General features: G+C 53.1%; 8 protein-coding genes and 1 non-coding gene across 9 annotated transcripts; 5 read left to right on the plus strand and 4 right to left on the minus strand.

The window, feature by feature from the left end:
* Window positions 1-1,245: 1,245 nt before the first annotated feature.
* On the minus strand, window positions 1,246-3,050 carry J4E88_009796 (uncharacterized protein; the record flags this gene model as incomplete). Its single annotated transcript, XM_049403395.1, has 3 exons — window positions 1,246-2,808; window positions 2,855-2,909; window positions 2,962-3,050. The coding sequence occupies 3 exons, from the start codon at window positions 3,048-3,050 to the stop codon at window positions 1,246-1,248; spliced, it is 1,707 nt and encodes a 568-aa protein (XP_049250829.1).
* Window positions 3,051-3,508: 458 nt separating this feature from the next.
* MCM2 (MCM DNA helicase complex subunit) lies at window positions 3,509-7,381 on the plus strand (the record flags this gene model as incomplete). Its single annotated transcript, XM_049403396.1, has 7 exons — window positions 3,509-3,611; window positions 3,660-5,887; window positions 5,935-6,104; window positions 6,707-6,918; window positions 6,968-7,017; window positions 7,228-7,291; window positions 7,344-7,381. 7 exons carry the CDS (start codon window positions 3,509-3,511, stop codon window positions 7,379-7,381), a joined length of 2,865 nt encoding a protein of 954 aa, XP_049250830.1.
* A 2,175-nt stretch (window positions 7,382-9,556) lies between these two features.
* On the minus strand, window positions 9,557-12,316 carry ATG9 (autophagy protein atg9; the record flags this gene model as incomplete). The annotated part of the gene is made up of 2 exons (XM_049403397.1): window positions 9,557-11,465; window positions 11,514-12,316. 2 exons carry the CDS (start codon window positions 12,314-12,316, stop codon window positions 9,557-9,559), a joined length of 2,712 nt encoding a protein of 903 aa, XP_049250831.1.
* A 329-nt stretch (window positions 12,317-12,645) lies between these two features.
* On the plus strand, window positions 12,646-14,778 carry COG6 (Golgi transport complex subunit 6; the record flags this gene model as incomplete). The annotated part of the gene is made up of 2 exons (XM_049403398.1): window positions 12,646-12,939; window positions 12,988-14,778. The coding sequence occupies 2 exons, from the start codon at window positions 12,646-12,648 to the stop codon at window positions 14,776-14,778; spliced, it is 2,085 nt and encodes a 694-aa protein (XP_049250832.1).
* A 160-nt stretch (window positions 14,779-14,938) lies between these two features.
* J4E88_009800 (uncharacterized protein) lies at window positions 14,939-15,446 on the minus strand (the record flags this gene model as incomplete). The annotated part of the gene is made up of 2 exons (XM_049403399.1): window positions 14,939-15,114; window positions 15,251-15,446. The coding sequence occupies 2 exons, from the start codon at window positions 15,444-15,446 to the stop codon at window positions 14,939-14,941; spliced, it is 372 nt and encodes a 123-aa protein (XP_049250833.1).
* A 220-nt stretch (window positions 15,447-15,666) lies between these two features.
* On the plus strand, window positions 15,667-16,870 carry J4E88_009801 (uncharacterized protein; the record flags this gene model as incomplete). The annotated part of the gene is made up of 2 exons (XM_049403400.1): window positions 15,667-15,719; window positions 15,796-16,870. 2 exons carry the CDS (start codon window positions 15,667-15,669, stop codon window positions 16,868-16,870), a joined length of 1,128 nt encoding a protein of 375 aa, XP_049250834.1.
* Window positions 16,871-17,107: 237 nt separating this feature from the next.
* J4E88_009802 lies at window positions 17,108-17,192 on the plus strand. Its single transcript has one exon. It is a non-coding gene; the product is annotated as a tRNA-Asn (tRNA).
* A 256-nt stretch (window positions 17,193-17,448) lies between these two features.
* On the minus strand, window positions 17,449-18,147 carry J4E88_009803 (uncharacterized protein; the record flags this gene model as incomplete). Its single annotated transcript, XM_049403401.1, has 1 exon — window positions 17,449-18,147. One exon carries the CDS (start codon window positions 18,145-18,147, stop codon window positions 17,449-17,451), a length of 699 nt encoding a protein of 232 aa, XP_049250835.1.
* Window positions 18,148-19,053: 906 nt separating this feature from the next.
* On the plus strand, window positions 19,054-20,831 carry J4E88_009804 (uncharacterized protein; the record flags this gene model as incomplete). The annotated part of the gene is made up of 4 exons (XM_049403402.1): window positions 19,054-19,062; window positions 19,100-19,112; window positions 19,234-19,731; window positions 19,780-20,831. 4 exons carry the CDS (start codon window positions 19,054-19,056, stop codon window positions 20,829-20,831), a joined length of 1,572 nt encoding a protein of 523 aa, XP_049250836.1.
* Between the last annotated feature and the right edge of the window lie 1,033 nt (window positions 20,832-21,864).

Consider the following 21,864-nt stretch of genomic DNA (forward strand, 5'->3'; position numbering starts at 1 on the left):
CCAGCCCCTGTATCGAGCGGATCGTCTACAGCTATCCTCCCCTCAGAAACTGCTTCAGACACCATCGATGTAACATCGCGCATCATCGTCACGCAATACACCACTATCTACGCGACATCCCAGCCGCCTCAGATATCTACTCAAGAGTCAGCTATACCAACTGAAGCTCAAGAGTCTGCCCCGCTAGCCTCTTCAACATCAGAAGTGGCTGGCACTGCCATGCCCGCTCCATCGAACGCCCCGGCTGAAGTCTCGCCATCGGCATCCCTCCAGGTACCGCCTGTAGTGATCGTAACATCGTACACTACAGTCATGCCGACAGCCACACCACAGCCAAGTGGAGCACCCGAGATACCCGTCTCTTCCGCTGTACCAGAGCCAGTCATATCAAGCTCAGTGGCCCTGTCTTCTACGCTTGCAGTTTCGTCTTCTGAACTGGCAATGCCGACACCCACTGAACCCGCACCATCATCTTTGACATCGGACTTTCCTGCGCCTACATCCACGTTGTCATCCTCTGTTGCACCAAGCATGCCACCCGCCCCCTCAACCTCAGCACAACCCACATCAGCTCCCTCATCCATGGCACCGCCCCCAGAATCTTCAGCACAACCATCTCCATCCTCCATCGCGCCCCCTCCAGCGGTCTCCGCATCCGCAACAGCATCCACATCCGACGCCGTACCCACACCACCAGCACCAGTACCCACTGAGATGCCATCATCGGCACCACCACAACCAGAACCAGTACCTTCGTCAACGACATCAGAAGGCCCGCTGATCATCACGCCGATACCACCGAGTCAGATTTTTACCGTGACTGTTACTGCGTCACCGACTGGGAAAGAGACAGTTACGGAGACAGCTACTGTTACTGTGACGGCTTGAGGAGTGAGGGATGGGGATGGGAGATGTGCAAAGATCCTTTTGATGGTGAAGTAGAGGGTTTGCACTGGATTGTATGGAAGGCGGAGGAAGTAGTTTTAATTTGATACCCAAGAATTGAGAATTGTTTTTGTTTTGTATGAACCAGTTGCTTTCTTGTAGCAGGACCGTGATCGTGAAGTCAATCTTGAGAAGACGTATGAAACGTTCGGAAGCATGAAGACACCTTGGTTACTGGCTGCGATGAAGTGCAATATCCAATTTCAAGCTAGCTGGAGATCATTTGCACGAAGGATGCAATGCATACTCCCACAAATCTCGCCTTCACATCTTCAACACTTCGAGTAGATGAGTTTACACTTAATACCCACTCTGCTCCTTCCTGCCACCGCTCTCTGCCCCACCCTCCGCATCATCGTCCCTATTTGCCTTCGCATCGCCAGCAGCTTCCTGAATACCCTGCGCATCACCCCTCAGCTTCTCAAAGTACGCCTTGACATCTTCCGCACCAACAGCCTGACCCGACTCAGCGAACGGCTTCAAGAACGCCGAGACCTTGTCTTTGAGATGCGCATACGCCATTGCACCTTGGATAGCACGCACGCGGTCCATGTTGTTGAAGGCGGCTTCGCCACGGTCGAGGATACTTCCTGTGCCGACGGACTGGCCACCTTCTTCGCCGTCTTCGGAGACGGGGGGCTCATAGGTGTCTTCCTCTTCGAGGAGCTGGGGGTGGGCCTTTAGGTGTGGGTAGCAGGCGTCGCAGTGGCAGAGGTGGTCGCGGAAGTCGGGCTTGAGGAAGAGGGAGAAGGGCGTTGTGAGTGTGGTTACGGGAAGAGGAGGGAGGGAAGCATGCTTTGGACCTTCTGGTGCTTCTGGCTTCTTGGGGGTTATGGGCAGCGTCGTTGTGTCTTCGGGGATGCTGGAAAGTGTACCGCTTGGATCTTCAGACTTTTGGCGCTTAGCCGGAGCTGGAGCTGTTAGGTGGGATGATGTCTGCTGCTCTTCATCTTCGTCGGAAGCTTTGCGTTTCTTGGAGTCGCCGTTGCTGTCCTCTGGGGCTGAGACAGTGGACTTCTGGACATGAGAAAGCGCCATGGCTTTGTCGTGGTAGACTGGTGCGAGGAACCCAGTTGAGCCAGCGTACTGTTTGATCCAAGGATTGGCCTCGACACACTTGTAGCAGAGGAAGTGATCGAAGTCGTCTTCTTCAGGGAAGCCTGGAGGCAGCGGCGGATCATCGTCCTCTTCTGCGCCAGCATCTGCCGCAATATCGTTGCCATCAACTCCATTGCCATTTGTCACTGCAGCTGCGATGTCCGCTGAAAGTGATGCCGTATTGTTATCCGTGTGTCCGTTGGTCTTGGTGTCATCTGCCGCAGGTTTGTCGGTCTCCATCGCATCTACTTTGTCATCCTTCTCTCCCGCCTTTGGCTTTTCGATCATCTTGCTGTACTCCGCCCGAGTGAAGCCTACAAGGCATTCAGGGTGCCACCAGTCTTCGCCACAGCCGCCCTCCTCGCAAGTACCAAGTCCGAGACATTGGAACATGGTGCCCTTCTCTTGCTGAGGGTCGTAGTCCTCGCCGCAGCCACAGAATTTGTTCCTGAAGTTCTGGTTGTACTTGTTCGTCTTGGCTGGCTCTTCGCCCGTCACTTCGCCTTTGCGACCAGTCTCTGCGTTGAGACGAAGCGTGCATGGCGTCATATCCGGTATCCTGGTAGTTCCGCAGTCGCATATGAAGTTGCGCTTGTTGAACAACTCGACAAGGGTATGTTCGCCATGGCAGGAGATGGAGCACGAGTAGCAGACGCCTGCTGGGGTGTATTGCTGGGCGGACGATGCGGGCGCGGGGTTGCAGGTGAGGCATGCGTAAAGGCTCTGTCGTAGAGGACCCAGATCGCGCGTGCAGGTATCGAATTGCTGTATCTTGTCAGTCGAGGCGCATTCGGAGAATGTGGGTACTGACGTAGGGAAGGGCCTCGCGTGCTTCTGCCTCGAGGCTAAGTTGTTCTTTGATAAAGCTGTCGCAATTGATTTAGTCTCGATATAGACAAGAGCACGGAAGACACGTACTCAGCTGCTGTTTGTGAGCTCTCCGAGGCTTGCGATATGCTGCTGGTGCGCGGCTTCTCCGACATGGTCGTTGACTGTGAATCCGCCATGATTGCGATGCAACGCGCAACCACTTAATTCGAGATGGAAGAGCAATGCGATGTAGAGGAAAACTCAAATTTCGTCAGAATTCGAGGAGCTGACAAAATAAATTATGTCGTGGAAGTGCGTGGGAAACTCTGGTGAGCAGTGAGGAAGGCACTGGATGCGCCTGATCGCTGATTGGCTACCGCATCACCACTTTACGCGTGGAAAAGGAAAGCGCGACGCGGTCGTGTCGCTGGCCCTTACTACCCCTTCTCCCGCACCCTCAACCCCGCTTCGCAGCCCCATATCACTTTACTTTATCCCGGTGATACCAGTAAAGAACCGTGCTTTAAGTGAACATGAGGTATGTGTCTCAGAGTTCGACGAGACTCGTAGGCCGAGCAACGACGAGCCCCTCTTTACCACCAACAACAAGACATTGACGAACTCTAGTTCACCACCACCACCCCTTCGCTCCAACATGTCGTCCGCAAACCGTGGCGTAGGCCCTAGCAGCAGGAGCAACAAACGCGCAAGGGACGATGACGATCTCCCCTCGTCAGCGGCGCATCCGCCGTCCAGCCGTGAGTGCGACAAAAACATGCGACACAACAATGGCTAATCAACTACAGCAATGGCCTCGTCGCCACCTATGCTCCCACAAGACGACGATGCAGACATGCTCGACGATGACGACATCATTCGCGACGTAGACGATCTCGACGAAGACGCAGAAGAGGCGGAAGGAATTGATTTGTTCGCTGACGACTTCGAGAACGACTACGGAGCCCGAGAGAACGATGCCTATGAAGGCCAGGGTATCGATGACGAAGGCGACTATGAAGAGCTCAGTCTTGCGCAGAGGCGAGAGCTTGATGCGCGACTCAATGCCCGTGACAGAGAGGCAAGACGTCGCATGCCCGCTGCTTTCCTGCCAGACGAAGACGAGACGGATGGCCTTGCAGGTCTGATGGGACGCCGTCGTGTTCGGAGAAATCGGTATGACGAAGAAGACGACATGGACATGGACAACGATATCATGAACGAGGAATTGACGCTGGAGGCACTCACCGATGTCAAGGCCAACACCCTGACAGATTGGGTGGCTCAACCTCAGGTCGCCAGAACCATCGCGCGCGAGTTCAAGTCTTTCCTGACAGAATACACCGACGAGCACGGTCACTCAGTATATGGAGCCCGCATCCGAACCTTGGGAGAGGTCAACGCTGAGTCCTTGGAAGTCTCATTCGACCACCTTGCCGAGCAAAAGGCTACATTGGCATACTGGCTGGCCAACACGCCCACCGAGATGTTGAAGATCTTCGACCAGGTGGCCATGGAAGTCGCTCTCCTCCACTACCCAGACTACGAGCGTATCCACTCCGAGATTCACGTCCGTATCACCGACGTGCCTGTTCAATATACACTCCGCCAGCTCCGTCAATCGCATCTCAACAGTCTGGTTCGTGTCAGTGGAGTCGTCACCCGCCGGAGCGGAGTCTTCCCTCAACTCAAATACGTCAAGTTTGATTGCACCAAGTGCGGCGTCACTCTGGGTCCCTTCCACCAAGATTCAAACGTTGAGGTCAAGATCTCTTTCTGCCAGAACTGCCAATCGCGCGGTCCTTTCACAGTGAACTCCGAGCGGACAGTCTACCGAAACTACCAAAAGCTCACTCTACAAGAGTCTCCAGGCACTGTACCGGCAGGACGTTTGCCCCGTCATCGGGAGGTCATCCTTCTTTGGGACTTGATCGACTCGGCGAAGCCTGGTGAGGAGATTGAAGTCACCGGCATCTACCGTAACAACTACGATGCGGCTTTGAACAACAAGAACGGTTTCCCAGTCTTTGCAACTATCTTGGAGGCCAACTACGTTGTCAAGTCTCACGACCAGCTGGCTGGCTTCCGGTTGACGGAAGACGATGAGAAGGAGATTCGACGACTGTCCAAGGACCCTCGCATTGTGGACAAAGTCATCAACTCGATCGCTCCAAGCATCTACGGACACACTGACATCAAAACTGCTGTGGCGCTCTCTCTGTTTGGAGGTGTCAGCAAAGAAGCTCCTGGTCGTCACTCCATCCGTGGTGACATCAACGTCTTGTTGCTTGGAGATCCCGGTACTGCCAAGTCCCAGATTCTGAAGTATGTCGAAAAGACCGCCCATCGTGCTGTCTTCGCCACTGGTCAGGGTGCTTCTGCCGTTGGTCTTACTGCTTCCGTCCGTCGTGATCCCATGACTAGCGAGTGGACGCTTGAGGGTGGTGCGCTGGTGCTTGCCGACAAGGGTACTTGTTTGATCGACGAGTTCGACAAGATGAACGACCAGGACCGAACATCCATTCACGAGGCCATGGAGCAACAGACCATCTCCATCTCCAAGGCTGGTATCGTCACAACCCTTCAAGCCCGCTGTTCCATCGTAGCAGCTGCTAACCCCATCGGTGGTCGATACAACTCAACAATTCCTTTCTCGCAGAACGTAGAGCTTACCGAGCCTATCCTGTCGCGATTCGACATCTTGTGTGTCGTACGGGATACTGTTGACCCAGCGGAGGATGAACGCTTGGCCAAGTTTGTGGTAAACTCCCACGGCCGCGCGCATCCTCTTGTCAACTCAGCATATGGGTACTCTGACAAGGCAAAGGCGACGCAGAACGGCGACGACCAGATGGAGGTCGACGGTGACGCACCAATCAAGGAGGGTGAGATTCCACAAGATCTGTTGAGGAAGTACATCCTTTACGCGAGGGAGAAGTGCAGACCCAAGCTTTACCAGATTGAGCAAGATAAGATTGCCCGTCTATTCGCAGACATGCGCAGAGAGTCTATGGCAACTGGAGCCTATCCTATCACCGTAAGTTCATGCCATTGCGTCAGTAAATTATTCACTCACAACTACAGGTTCGCCATCTCGAAGCTATCCTACGTATCGCAGAGTCTTTCTGTAAGATGCGTCTCTCCGACTATGTCGCATCGGTCGACATTGATCGCGCCATTGCTGTTGCAGTTGACTCTTTTGTCGGATCACAGAAGGTCAGCGCAAAGAAGGCGTTGGCAAGGGCTTTCGCCAAGTATACTTTGAACAGGCCCGGCGCTGTTAGTGCGCCAACCCGAGGAGGGCGGGCGCAAAGAGCAGCAGCATGAGCAAAGTCCCAAAATGTTGAACATGCACTATGTGAAGGCCTGATAGAGGTACGAATGAGAGGAGTTTGTGGCATGCGTCTTGATTAACGGCGCCTGAAGATGCAATGATACCATGTTGGAAAGCGTTATTTTTCTGCAGACATCTGTCTACATGTACTGGGTGCTAGGAGTTGACAGTAAAGATTATAAACTAGATAGGATATCTAAACAATGCCTTATTACAAATTCACATACCCAATGCAAGAGATGAGATGCACGGTAAAGCCAACAGGGCAGCTGAAGATGCGCGTACAATCCGATGCGAGGTTTGGTGCCACTGTGGCATTGCCACTCACTCAAAACATTAAGTAACACACGATCAACTTTGGCTCTTGCACAAGTTATGAAGATGGGGTGTTCAGTGCTGGCATTATGGGGCGGCTGAGTCACTAGCGTTAAACAACTCTTGGCGCACAAAGCATTTTGCGTTGCGTTACCACCCCAATTCTCTTTCGACAACCCACACGACCGGAGCTCAACAACCCTTTAGGAATACCACATTCGACCTCCTACGAGCAACGATGGCCCCCAAGAAGAACAAGAGAACCGCCGACTCCATCAACTCGCGCCTGGCGCTTGTGATGAAGTCCGGTAAGGTCACCCTCGGCTACAAGTCTACCCTCAAGAGCCTGCGCACCGGAAAGGCCAAGCTCGTCATCATTGCCGGAAACACCCCTCCTCTGAGGAAGTCTGAGCTTGAGTGTAAGTATCTCTTTTCTGGGCCCCATGCGCAATCGCTAATTCGTGATAGACTACGCCATGTTGTCCAAGACCTCCGTCCACCACTTCTCCGGCAACAACGTACGTACCGCACCCCGTCCGCTTTCATTGCCTAACGACAAGATACCCTGGGCGCTACGAGACTCGTTACTCTCCAGTTCCTAGCTGTGGTAGAACATACACAAGAACGCGACGAGAACGAGCTCCTGCGCGCTGAGTATACTTCGAGGGCTGGCTCTGAGAAGAGGTCTGAACATGGCTTCGGAGAGCAATCAGCTAATACCAGTCTAGATTGAGTTGGGCACTGCTTGCGGTAAGCTCTTCCGCTGCTCCGTCATGTCCATCCTCGATGCCGGTATGTATCTCCCTTTCTGGTTGCACTATGATATCCGCTAACAGATTGACAGGTGACTCCGACATCCTGTCCCAGAACACCGAGAACTAGAGTGTTATGACAAATGGAAGGGGCGCAGTTAGACATGATACCTAGGCATAGCGAAAGCTATGTCCTCGATGATATCCAATGAATGCAAGATTTCATGAGCCATCCTGACGGTCCACATTTGCACCTGTGACGTGACTCATTCACGCATACTTGCACGTCCTTGTGTTACACTAGTGCTTACAGACCAAACTGTCGCAAGATTATCACGCGCCGGACTGAGTGCGCAGCTCTGAGTGTACCACGTCTTGAGGATACACAACGAGGTTTACATTGACGCTATACGAAAGGTCGCAGCGTAATCTCTCTGGACAGACTTCCAATGCTCATTCTAGATTACGTAGACGAGCATATTTATGCGATGCATCGAAAGCACGCAAGAGGTCTTAGCTCCTTGACCTACTGCTAGACTATACTTTGGATGTTTTTGGGTTTCGGGTTGGACATAACTTGCTGAAACATGCTTCTTTGAATCGGCTATGCGAGGCCGCTCGGTAATTCAGATTTGTAATGCACACAAACAGATACTGAGGGTGTACAGAATGTCAAATTGTGTGGATGTAAAGATAAAACTACGAAATATAATATAGGATGCTATCATAGAGAACGAGTGCCTTAATCACGTCGCTGCGCGCATCCCCAGAGTTGCACTTTCGCTGTGTTGGGAAGCGGCGTGGCGGGTGCTTTGAAATCGGATGGGGCGCTAGCTTACTCAGGTCGTAGCGTTCGTGTGGGCAAATATTCGCTTAGCAATCCGGCGACGACTTCCCTCGACGCCTCTGACACTCACCTCCTACTAACACCATAAATACAGGGTAAGGTACGTACGGCTGTCGCATTTCTCTCCGCTGGAAGACGTCTTACTGACAGCTGCACCAGTTTGCGCTCGCCCTCCTTCTCCGCGCCTCCTGGACACCCGCTCATTGATTTCAAAGCAGGAACAACCGTCACAATGGCTCGCCGTCCCGCCCGTTGCTACCGCTACTGCAAGAACAAGCCCGTACGTCACGATGGAGATATCGCGAGAGGAGGATAACAGGCTGACTGGGCCGTAGTACCCCAAGAGCAGGTTCAACCGTGGTGTTCCCGATGCCAAGATCCGCATCTTCGACCTTGGTCGCAAGAAGGCCAATGTAGACGACTTCCCTCTCTGCATCCACTTGGTCTCCAACGAGTACGAGCAGCTGTCCTCTGAGGCGCTCGAGGCCGCCCGTATTTGCGCCAACAAGTACTTCGTCAAGAACGGTGGAAAGGAATCCTTCCATCTCCGTGTCCGCGTCCACCCCTACCACGTCGTCCGTATCAACAAGATGTTGTCGTGCGCTGGTGCCGATAGATTGCAGACGGGTATGCGTGGCGCTTTCGGCAAGCCCAACGGTCTTGTCGCTCGTGTCAACATTGGCCAGATTCTCATGTCCGTCCGGACAAGGGACTCTAACCGCGCCGTCGCCCTTGAGGCTCTCAGGCGTTGCCAGTACAAGGTATGTTTGGAGATGACGTCAGAGATGATATGTACTAATTAGTTGTTAGTTCCCCGGTCGCCAGAAGATCATTGTCTCCAAGAACTGGGGTTTCACTCCTCTCAAGCGCCAGGAGTACATTGACCTCCGCCAAGAGGGCAAGGTCAAGATCGACGGTGCCTACGTCCAGTTCCTCCGCAACAAGGGCAACCTCGCCAACAACATCCGTCGCTTCCCTGAGGCTTTCGAGTCCTCTGCTTAGGTTTTGGATTGAGGGATGAGTTGTGTGCATGACATCATGGGTCCAATGGGAATTCGGTTACGGCGTGATTTGCTTTCTTCATCAGTCAGGATGAAGGCTGGAGGGTGAACATCTGCGGCGTGTAACTGTAGAGAACGACCAGACACAGCCGGACAATGACAAATGATACAACAACGCTGTGCCCCATGATTGTGTTTGTTTATTGTAGTTGTCTAACTGCTGATTGCATACGTCACTCCTTGGACAAGATGTTCCTGATGAGCGGTTTATGGTAGTCGTCGTCCGAGAAGTCATGGTACAGCATAATGTTTGTGTGTTGCTCGAATGGTTGCTATTGATCTCTACTAGTAATGGTCCGATGCTAAAAGTGGTATAAGTTCCCAACCCAGACACTCCAATCGAGAACGCCTGCCTATTCCCATATAACCAAAGGCAAATGCAATATGAACGTGTAGTTCAAACACCAACACCAGCGCCTCGGCCTTCAGCCTGCGCACGAGAAAACTGCTGCAAGAGCTGCAGTACACCACCGCGATTGTTGCCCGGTGCTTCCTCCTCGTCATCATCATCTTGTGCAAGTCGACTCGTTCGCCACGAGTCACCCAGTGTACTTTCCTCCTCAATACGTGTATTCGACGGGCCAGGTGCGTCCGGCACAGCTTGCAACGGCGTCCGATACCTACTGTTCGGTGCCTGACGTGGCGATCCGCGTAATATAGACGCAGAAGAAGGCTGGTGGTGAGGATCCAGAAGAACAGAATTCATAGGTTCGTCCCTAGCACCCGTTCTAGGTCTCGGTGTCCTCTGCTGGAGATTCTGGCGGCCAGTCGGGCCTCTGCTCGTTCCTCTGGCACCCATTTCAACGGGCTGAGCAGTCTGCGACATGGAACCGAAGGTATTGGGGAACTGTGGCGGAGGGTGGAACTGGCTTCTGCCTTGGAGACGACCGTTGTAGCCACGTCCGGGGTTCTGGTATGTGTCCAGGAAGCCGTAGTAGGATGCCATCATCTTGTTGTCCTTGGCCATGAAGTAGTCTTCCCGGAGGTCAGGATCTTCTCTCGGGGCAGCAGCTCCGTTTGCCGGGATGTTGTTGGCGTTGCGAGTGGTCTTTGTAGAGGGGAACATGGAGTACGAGCATGTCACGCCTAGACCATCAACAACAATCGAAAATTCGCGGAAGAAGTCGACGATACGCTCGCTGCAGGCTGGTAACCTGAACATGAGCAGGAAAGGTGTGATGATCATGCTGAGTATCTCTTCGGCGAAGATGACAATCTTGGGCTGGTACAGTTGAGCGAATTCTGCGCGAACTTCGTCGGTGTGTAGCCTATCACGCCACGACTCGGGCTCGTAGCGCGTGTGGTAGATGACATGTTGGAGGTAGTAGGATGGATCTGCGACCTGGTCGTCTTGAGGGCTGCTTCCACGTGCGACACGGTAAATCGTACTAAGAATACCGATCCAGAAGATAGCTGTTTTACCCGGTGTGATTTCAAAGTTGAGGAAGAGCTCCGAATCCATAAGAGTGAACACCACAAGGACGAATGCGAAGGCGCCAGCAATAAATGCGACAAATGACGAGACTTGCTCGGTTTTGTCTTTGGGGAATTGGGCAAGGTAGAGGTTTGCGTACGGATAGGCCATGTTACGGCGGCGGGCGAAGTAGTGAGGCAGCTCGTTGAACTCACGGAACTTCCACTGAGCGAAAGTAGTGAAGTCGCGGTTACTGAGTTGGCCTGGGTCCTTGTGGTATTCGGTGAAGTATTTGAACATGTACGAAGCAAGCACGAACACCACAGCGAAAGGTGCGCAGAGGATACTGATGATGCCAGTCCAGAAGAAGCGAGTTTTCAGCCTCTTTACGAGCTCTCGGCGGTTGCGCTCCTTTAGGAAGTCAGGGTTGAACTGGCCGTTCGGTCCACTGAAGACGAAGTCCATGATAGCGAGATTGACATGCCACCTCGTGGTCTCCGAGAAAATGTATCGATTGCCAAGGAAGGGAAGCGGAACGGTGACATCCAATATCTCCTTGTTGAAGAGGGCGATCAGGTAGTTGTCACGACGCATCAGGCGACCCGCGATGTCGATAGCATCTAGTCGCTGCCTGCTCTTCGAATCGAGTAGCTTGCGCGTCTGCGGAGACAGGTTCGAGGCGGTGGTCAAGTTCAAGTCCCGCAAAGCCATGATGCGCGTCACCACCTGCTGCCACTGTATGGTTTGTATGTCGCGGTCGGGGATATCGAGCAAGTAGTGGTAGAAGTCGTGCGTGGCTCGAAGCCGGGGTATATCGGTAAAGAGGTTGTAGAACGTGTAGAGCCAATAGATGATGAAGACCCAGAGGCCGAATATCCAAATTCCATGGATCCTACATCATGTCAGCTGGGAAGTAATTTCGTCGTACGCATTTACTGACTTCGCTGCACACTTTGGCACCAAGACCTGCTCCATCTTGTTGCTCTTTGGCAACTTGGAGTAGTCGATGCAGAAGCCAAGGAACGTCATGAACCCGACTACGAAAGCGCTCCGAGCGAGCGTCAAAACCCGGGCTAGGAGGATGGAGTATATGCCGCAGCCGACAAAGTAATCGTACACCTCGGTCATGTAGTTGTCCAGGTCCATCTGATTCACCCACAGCCACAAGGCCTTCTCCTTGCGGTCGGCGGCGAAATGCCCAGGTCTACTGGTATGTCCCCACGGCCGCGAAGGTGCGCCGTTTCCGTCCTCGTCGTGCAGCCGCTGTTGGTTCCGTGTAGCATCCCACTGCGCCCGTGTTTGTCGTGTGGCTGGGCCAGGTACTGGCATAGGGAGGCCTTCGCCCCGCTGAGCCAAACTTGGCCCCGGCTCATGTCCTCCTTCGAGAAGTAACGACTGTGGGACGTCGTCATCGTCATCCAAGGGCACAGTGCGGGATGGCGCGGGTTGCCTCCAAGCCGGCATGCGACTCGCTGTATTGATGCCGGGCGGTGCGTTGCGTTTGGCCTCAGGGGAGACAGCGCGGCTCTCAGTCGTCATCTGGCTTGACGACGCTTCTTCAAGCAGGTGTGCGAGGTCTTGCTCCTCAAAGCGAGCCTCAAAGTTCTCCTCGTCTATGTCCATCTCGTGTCGCTCGTCGGTCGAGGTGGAGCTGCGGCGGTCGCGGGCAGCAAGAGGTTCGCGTTCGTATGTTTCGTCCGATGCAGAGGGAAGAAGCTTAGACAGTAGGTTAGAGGCCATCATGGTCGGACAGTGGTGGTGCGCTCAGGCAACGGCGGGGCGCGTGGCCGTGCTGCGCTGGGTTGAGGGCGTTTGGAGGCTGCAAGAGTGGTCAGAGGACCGAAGGCGTGATCCCAAAAGTCAAGACGAGCCTCCATGAGCACTGACGTAATCCTAGTCAGTGACCATACCAGCGTGATAGAGGGTAGGATGAGTGATGGTCGCGGTTATCGCTGAAGCACATGGCATGCATGCAGGTGACGCGACCGATATCGATAAGGCTCGGCTGCACTTGCCGCTCGTCTGCCCGATATGACACCTTTCGGGGCCCAAGTCACAACACCCATCCAGTCATGTCGGTGAGCTACTTCCAGGAGCGAGCAACTCCCGCTTCTCAGAATGGCACTTCTCCGTCCTCTCCATCGGTAGCGCCTGCATCGCGAGGCACAAATGCCCTCTCGAGCAGGATCACCAGCGTGCTCTCTGCATCATACGCCGACTTGGAAATCCGCGATGCCTTGGAAACTCTGGATGCGCGTGGCGTGCAGAACACCGCCGAAACACGACGGCAGTTGCGTTTAGATGTGCAGAAGGATGTCATCGAGTGCAATGGCGAGATTATCAAGGACTTTGGCCAGGTTGCGGAAGTATGATAGAACACCAAGTATCAAGAACATCGGACTAATCTCCACTAGCAACTGAAACGTATCGGGACTGCTATCAGTAGCCTGAATACGTACTGCGCGGATATGCGCGGTCATATTGAAGCTGCCAACAGAGAAACGGGACCCGTTTTGGAGGAAGCCACAAGCCTCATAACCCAGAGGAAGCAGGTCGAATCCAAGCAGCAGATCCTGAACGCCTTCAGCACTCACTTCTTGATATCAGAAGAAGACGCCACTATCCTGACCTCCACTGCTGAGCCTGTCAATGAGGAGTTCTTCCAGGTCTTGACCCGCGTAAAGAAGATACATCACGATTGTCAAGTCCTGCTCGGGACCGAGGACCAGCGGTTGGGCCTGGAAGTGCTGGAGCAGAGCTCCAAGCAACTCAATTCAGCCTTCCAAAAACTGTATCGGTGGATCCAACGCGAGTTCAAGACACTGGATCTAGAGAACCCACAGATCAGTGCTTCTGTGCGCCGGTCTCTGCGCGTGCTGGCTGAACGTCCAACTTTGTTCCAAAGCTGCCTAGACTCGTTTGCCGAGGCACGAGAAGCCATTTTATCTGATTCATTCCACGCTGCGTTGACCGGATCGACATCAGAAGAGCACATAGCCACCAAACCGATCGAGTTTCATGCCCACGACCCACTCCGCTATGTTGGAGATATGCTCGCGTGGGCACACTCCACGACAGTATCCGAGAGGGAGGCGCTCGAGAACCTGTTCATCTCAGACGGCGATGAGATCAAACGTTCTATCCAAGCAGGTCTTGAAAGTGAGCCGTGGCTGAGAGGCGATGAGGATGCAGAAGTCTTCGACGGACGGAAAGCCCTAAATCAGCTCGTCAGCCGCGATCTCACGGGTGTGGCGCGTCTTTTGAGGCAGCGGACCGAACAGGTTGTCCAGAGTCACGACGATGCAACCCTTGCTTACAAGATCGCAAACTTGATTGGTTTCTATAAAGGAACCTTTGCCAAGCTGCTTGGAGCAGATTCCGATGTCTTGGATGTGTTTGATACACTAGAGGCTTCTGCGATGCGACAGTTCCGTGCTAATATGAGAGATTACGTCGCCAATGTCCAGAGCGACCTCGCTGTTGCGCCAGCCGATCTGTCCGCCCCCGAATTCCTGGAGGATGCACTCCAAATGCTTCGAGTACTTGCGAAAAGCTACGATACTTCATTTGCCGCAACGGATGACAACGGGCAAGGATTCCAGACTGTACTTGCGGAATCTCTGGATCCATTCTTGAATGGTTGCGAGAACCTGCAAAAAGGAATGAAACTGCCTGATAGCGCCATCTTCGCCATCAACTGCCTCTTTGCGGCTAAAGAGGTCCTCTCTCAGTATACATTCGCTAGCGAGCGGGTCAGCGACATCGACGATACAATCGATGAGCATGTTGCCAAATTGACAGACTACCAACACCAGTACTTGGTCCATGAATCTGGTCTCATCACCCTCATCAATGCGCTTGAAGGGATTACCGACTCGCCAGAGAGTCTCAAGACCATTCCTGATTTGGATGCGTTCAAGCCGGACGCACTCGTGGCAGCCAGTCAGCAACTCGACGAGTTCTTGCCGTCTGCTATCATTGATGCATCGGAAAACATCAAGCGGCTGCGCAACAGAAAGATGATACAGGACATCACGGAAGAAGCAGCCGGCAAGTTCTGTGAGGACTTTGAGATTGTGGAGGCCAAGATGATGGCTGCTGATGATCTGACATACGACGAAGACAAGGAAGACGAGGATCAGGAACCCGGTTTGAGGGATATGTTTCCCCGTACCAGTGGTGAGATACGGGTGCTGCTTAGCTAAAGGGCCTGATGTGGCGAGTATGTACAAGCCTGTAGATGTTGCCACCAAAAACCACCTCCTTTACGCATCGTATCCATCAGTCGTGACTCGTGATGCGTAGACTCAAAGTCATAACCTCTTAAGCATCCTATTTGCTACCACACGTTGGTGTGACCACTCTTTACTGCGGCTTCTTCTTCTCCCACTCTTCTGGTGTATGACATTTAGGCGTCCATGCATGTATCGCGGCAATCTCCTCTTTCAATGTCGAGTTAACTAGCCGGTGTCGTGCTAGAGTAGTCTTCTTGGCGAACTGTGGTGATACGATGATAGCCTCGTACATTTGCCCGCATCCACCTAAAATGCGACATTAATTCATGCTCGTGACTCCAGTTCCGAACCTAGCGCTTTTCCAGCCCAAGAACGCGCTCGTGAGATGATCACTCTCCATCTGGAACCACTGTTCTGCGAGAAATAACAAAATATCACGTACCGCTCAAGTCTTCAATCTCGACATAAGTTGCGCCCAAACCCTCCTTCAACTTCCTCTCCAGTCCGTCCATGGTAACGCCAGAAGTAGCCTGCACGTTCGCCGCTTCCTCGTCCGTCCTTGCACTCATACTGGTTCTGGTGTCTGGTGCGATGGCAAGATTGTCAAGAGTTTTGTAAAGTTTGTGTCGCGGATCCATAAGGCGATGATGTGATATTGACCTTTGGTGTTCCTATCTTCGGATCTGATAAGATGCGGTTGCCGAATGGGGAAAGACCGGGACTTTGGGAGGGGAGGGGCTATGACGCATCATTGCAGGGGTGGCAGCGCGTTGGATCGGCATTGCTGCACGCGTGGATTTTACTCTGCATTGTGAACCCAAGAGCTGCATGTTCATATCGACGGCACGACGATTCGCTATGACTACTTCGGCGCCTTTCTCGAGGGCGGTGGTGAGGGCGATGCAGAAGCTGTAGGTTCCCTGAGAATGCGTCGGACTATGCTCGATGCACCGCGCTATGTGTTTTCAGGTATTGACAAACGTGAAGGTATCCGAAGGAGCTTGCCGACAACTCCTGGGATAACACTGGGCTGCTGCTTGAGGCGCCATTCGATCCGTCGCGTCGCCAGTCCAACACCGCCCTCCTTACCATCGACCTTACCAAAGCCGTCGCGGACGAAGCGATTGCGCTCAACTCCTCAATCGTCATCGCATACCACCCCATCATATTCCGGGGCTTGAAATCGTTGACTCTCGCCGACACGCAGCAACAATCGTTACTACGCCTTGCTAGCCATGGCATCAGTGTGTACTGCCCACATACCGCGCTCGACGCAGCTCCGGGAGGACTTGGAGATTGGCTTGCGGACATCGTGACAGGCACGAAGACAATTTACAACATCTCAGAAGCAGATGCACAATCGGAGTCTGCAAGTAATACAAAGGAAGATGATGAGGACCCCTTCATCGAAAAGAAGAAGCGCCCGACATTCATGCTGCAACACCACCCTAGCCAGCCCCTACTGCACTTTGGCAAGCAGCCTACGCCCGCCAAAATCCCGCTCACCGCCCCCCATAAACGCGAAACTATCAAACCTCAATCGCCAGCACTAGCATCACACCCCGGAGCTGGCATGGGCCGCATCGTGAAATTCGATCACCCACAACCGCTCCCAACACTCCTCGATCGCATAGGCAAGGGACTCAACAACCCTAAAGGCTTCCCAATCGCGATACCCCAAGAGAAGGCAATCGCAGACATAGAGATACGTAGCGTAGGCATCTGCGCAGGCTCAGGCTCAGGTCTGCTGAACGGTCTAGACGTGGATCTATTGTTCACAGGCGAGATGGACCATCATTCGGCCCTTGCAGCGATTGAGAACGGAAGAGCTGTCATCAGTTTATTCCATAGCAATTCTGAGCGCGGCTTCCTAGCAGAAGTTTTGCTTTGGCAATTGGAAGAGGCGGTGCAAGAAGAGTGGGGTAAGATTAGGGAGGAGGAGAAGGACAACGAAGCGCTGCAAGAGGCATTGGAAGATGATGACTTCGAGATTGCTGTCAGTGAAGTTGATCGCGATCCTTATGGCATTGTAGTGTTGAAGAGCGATGCAGATGCCGCGTAGCTACAGCACGTAGGACCCAAATACAGCCAAGACCGAGACGATGACACGAATTACACGAGGTTTGGTGGGGGTGGAGAGGTTTACCCCACATCATCGCCTGCACAACGCCAACACCACCACCCGCGATTCACGTGCGCGCTGCGTGTCGTAAATTTTGTACTGAAATATATATTCTGTCCAAATCCCAAATTTTCAACTCACAACCGGAGCGCCTTCAGCGCTATCCGCTCAACATAATCCTCTGTGGCGCAATTGGCTAGCGCGTCTGACTGTTACATCTGTGGCTATCAGGAGGTTGGAAGTTCGAGCCTTCCCGGAGGAGGATTAGTTTTTTTGCTTATCTAGCTACTTCACTGCTTCCTATCATCTGCTGTGGCATCTTGGCTCTTTTTGCAAGTCTTCGTTGTCTCGCTGAGAAAAATGTACGATCCCCGGCATAAGAGAGTGTAGCTCGACTACACTGCGGTACAACATGTACCCATTCAATGTCTATTACACTTTCAACTATCACCTCCGACAAGATAGTCAACCTCCCCTCAACGAGCTATGCAATCTTACTTGCACGTAACCAAGCGAGATTAACACCGCGCATCCACGCGTACAATAACACACTGCTTCGACATGGTATCATACAAGCCAAACTCGCTCACTGTCCTCAAGCATATCTCCTCCAACCTAGCCTTCACTACAACCATGCCTCCTTGATTCAACTGCTGCTTCACGCCAACCTCTGGATTCCCACCCGGCGAGCGCATCTCAGGACCCAACGATGGCATCACCCTACTCAAAAGCCCTCTGACCCCCTGCCTCTGCCCAATAATCTCTACACTCCTTTCTTCCCCTCTCGGACTCCTCAAAACCGGATTCGCATTCAAATTCTCACTTAACAGACGCTCCAACTCCACAATCACAACTTGTGGTCTCCAGAACTCTGTGCGGTTCATCTGGCCCTCCAACCGCACGACTTTCGGTTCGTCTTCAGAGGAGAAGCCAACTACTTCTACTGGTTTTGTGTCGGCTGTGTCGAAGCTGAATTCTGATTTCTCTTCGACGGCGGGTAGGGGGATGTCGGAGGGGAGCATGGCGATGGTGGTTTGGGCGATGCCGTATGTGACGCGTTCTTCGATGAGCGGGATGATGTGTCTTTCGATTACGGATTGGATGTGGTGCGTGCGGGTTGTGCTTAGTTGATTGAGGATGGTTGTGCCGCGTGAGGAGGTCGGGGCGTTGTACTCTGAGTAGGGTGGTGGAGATGCTTGTTTCTCGTTTCGTGACATTGTTGTGGTGTTGACTAAACTTGAGAGATGCGGTTGTTCAATGTTTTGGTATGTCTAGAGCGAAAGTATCTATGGATGTGTCGGCATGGGGATTGCGGGCGTTGCTGCAGGAAGTCGTATCCTGTGGTCGGATACTTGCTCTCGTTACCGAACTTCTACGACTACCTAGGTACACTTTGCTGCAGTGGCGATAACTGGGACGGTCTTCACGGATATCGAACGGATCACGGCAGGCGCATACCGGAGTAGTTACAGTTTCTAGAAGCCTGTGACTCCGTGCTCATATGGCGCAGCTTTGACTAGTCCCGAATCGCATACACATCAGTCTCGTGATCGTACGAGCCATGGGAATAAGGGCGCAATGATGTATTGCCTGGCGTGGGTAAGCGAATTGCAAGCGTGTAGATGCTCAATCACGAGGTGTCCGGGCCGAGAACCTTGGCATTGGGTTTCGACTCTTGAGGGTGGTAAGATGTGTAGGAACTTCAAAAAGTGAGTATGTAGAGGAGGAGGCTATGCGACGCGGCGGGCAGACAGCTTGCGCAGACTTCTGGTGGCCTGGAGATCGCCTTACCGGCCCTTCTCTTTGAGGGGTTTAAAACATAGTTGAACGGCGGCTGCGCACTTCGTAAAGCTGCCTATTCTGCTCACCGCGCGAGAATCATACTCTTGCGAGATAAAGCGTTTCTTCAGGCCCAAGGCACATGGGGTGGCTGTGAGGCGCAAGGCACACTCCAGGCTGCGCCGCACTACTCCGTACTCAGACTAGTGATATGGACCGTGCACTGTATGCTGCGGTCTCCACCAACACCATCACAAAGATGCTCACCGAGAAGGTCACTCGTTGCCGGAAATGCGGATAAACAAAACATCTTAGAAGATGTCGTGATGCATATAAGAGTAACCATGGTCGCCGTTAGCTCAGCCTCATACTGCGCATTATCCTTTGAAGCGCCCCAACTTTGGTTGATAACTCCTTGTCCTTGAGCACATTTCCACTCTTTATATATAATCACCCATAAACCCACGCATTCCCGAATTCATACAACTTGAACGTCTTCAAGTAACACTGCATACCGGACCCAGACGCCTACAACCTCGACACTGTACATTACACTCCCAAAAACACCTCGTATACCTCAACCGTCAACATGTGGTACCACGTCGCCGAGCCCAATTCCTACCTCGTCATCACGGGTGTAGGAATTGAGAAGGTCTTGATCAAGAAGAAGGCCTTCGTATATCCTCTACAGAAGGTTTCCAAGATCTCCATCACACCTTTTGACTTCTCCATGGCCCTTCAGGCTATGACTATTGAGAAGCTTAAGTTTGCCCTGCCAGCCGTATTCACCATCGGTCCTGCGGATAGCCCTGAGGCACTTGAGAAATACGCCGTACTACTCACTGGTGAGAGCGACGGAAGCCCTACCCAAACGGCGGCCAAGGGAGTCGTCTCGGTTGCTGAGGGTCGCAACCATGTTCAAGAGATTGTTAAGGGTATTATTGAGGGCGAGACACGTAGCATTGTCTCGACCATGACTATGGAAGAGCTGTTCCGTGAGCGAAAGATTTTCAAAGACAAAGGTACGTCTGAACAGGATTGCATGCGAAACATGTACTGACATTCGATAGTTATCCAGCAAGTTCAATCTGAGCTTGACCAGTTTGGTCTTTGCATCTACAATGCCAATGTGAAGGAGCTACAAGACACTCCTGGCTCGGAGTACTTCGCCTTTCTCTCTCGCAAGGCACACGAGGGCGCACTAAACCAAGCTAAGGTCGATGTTGCTCACGCTCGTATGCAAGGTGAGGTTGGAGAAGCAGAGAAGCAAGGAAAAACCAAGCAGGAAGTCGCCAAGATCCACGCCCAGACTGCCGTCCTCGAGACCGAGCGTAAAGCCGAGAAGGCTACAGCAGATGCCAAGTTCACCGACAAGGAGATTGAGATCGGTCGTGACCTCAACGTAGCTCGCATCAACGCTAAGCGCGAGGCTGAACGACGCGATGCTGAGCTCCAGATGGAGGTTGAGAAGAAGAGGGCACTCATGGAGCTTGAACGTCTCCGTGCTACCAAAGTCGTGCAGGCGAAGATTGAGAAGGAGAGTGCGCAGCAGCAGGCCGACGCAGAGCTGTACACCCAGGAGAAGTCCGCCGATGGACACAAGTACAGCCAGCAGGCTGAGGCCGAAGCTGATGCTTTCCGTAGCCTTCGTGCTGCTGAAGCTGACTTCGAGGCTACCAAGCGTCGCGCTGAAGCCGAGTACTTCGCTCAGGAACGCGCAGCTCAAGCCCACCTCATCACCCAGCAGCGCGAAGCTGAGGGTCTCTCTGCGATGGCCAAGGCATACGGCGACATGGCCAGCGTCCTCGGCGGTCCCCAGGGCCTCATGCAATACCTCATGATCACCAACGGAACCTACGAGAAGCTTGCGAATGCGAACGGCGCGGCCATCAAGGGCCTTCAGCCGAAGATCAACGTCTGGAACACGGGTAGTCAGGGAGGCGAGGGTATGGCGGACCCGTCAGCACCTATTCGCAACCTCTTCCAGAGCCTGCCTCCTCTGCTCAGCACTATCCATGACCAGACTGGTATGGCACCACCTAGCTGGCTGGCGCAGATGCCCCAGCAGAATGGCGACATGAACAAGATGCACTTGAGGAACGGCAGCGATGTGTCGCCATAGAAGCAGGACGACGGAATCGTGCATTGTTTCTTTTGTTGTCACCTAGATCGCTGTTCGTTATACCCCATGGCTAGGAGTTTGCGATACGTTACTGTACTGTCTAATTGTCTCTTTCGTTTGGCGCTACCTTGGTTCGATCACATAGACTTAGAATAATACAACAAAAGATAAACCTCATCGAAGATCGGAGCGAATGTGATGAAATGATCGATGACAGGCAACGACAATATTCTTTCTTTCGGAGAGCCGTACAGGTACGCGTACCTGTATTCGGCTCCCTGAGCAGTGAATTCGGTTGACAGCGCAATTGCTAGGATGGGTTGTGCGGGAGATGTTCGCAGGACGTTCCTTTTGAACTCTTTCCCCAACTCATGTTTATTCGGCAGGATCCAACATGGGCATGTTGGGAACGATGAGACATCCGGTAGTTGCCCCTCTCATAGTTCATGGCGCTGATGTGAGGCGAAGTATAGATGGAACATGATACTGTTGTCCGTCCGACGCGAGAACTTTGGATGGCTCCGTGTAGATGAAGGGTCATGAAGGGTCTAGTGAGCTGGACCCAGATGAATCTTGAACGCTGATCCCCTAGGCAAATGAGTAATCTGACCGTCAGCCGATACGACTGCAAAAGGAACTTTCCTTATCAATGAAAGCTTCCCCAGGTTCGAGACAGCGGAACCGGACCCGAAGGCGAGCCGGATGACCTCAGACGACCGCAAACGTATGGAGCGACGGAAGCGTTTTCATGAATAGATAGCTACCCGCAAGAAGATCGTAAGATCTAGCTGAGTCTTCGATATTGCGTCCGCGGTCCGTCGCTTTAGGCGTGCCTGAGTTGCCGTGGAAATATTGAAAATGACGACAATACACCTCAGCCCGTTATCAGCCGTCGAACCTTCCCCGTGCGCCGTCTCCACACACACCCCGCCCCCTCAACGTGAAACCTACCACGGCTCATGTCTTTCAACGCGTGTCGTCAGTATCGTGTTATGGTGTCGCGAGGCCGCGAATGAACCACCCGTGGACGAAA

Source organism: Alternaria novae-zelandiae (assembly GCF_023758075.1).
Source record: "Alternaria novae-zelandiae strain BMP 2774 chromosome Unknown scaffold_26, whole genome shotgun sequence".
NCBI lineage: Eukaryota > Fungi > Ascomycota > Dothideomycetes > Pleosporales > Pleosporaceae > Alternaria > Alternaria novae-zelandiae.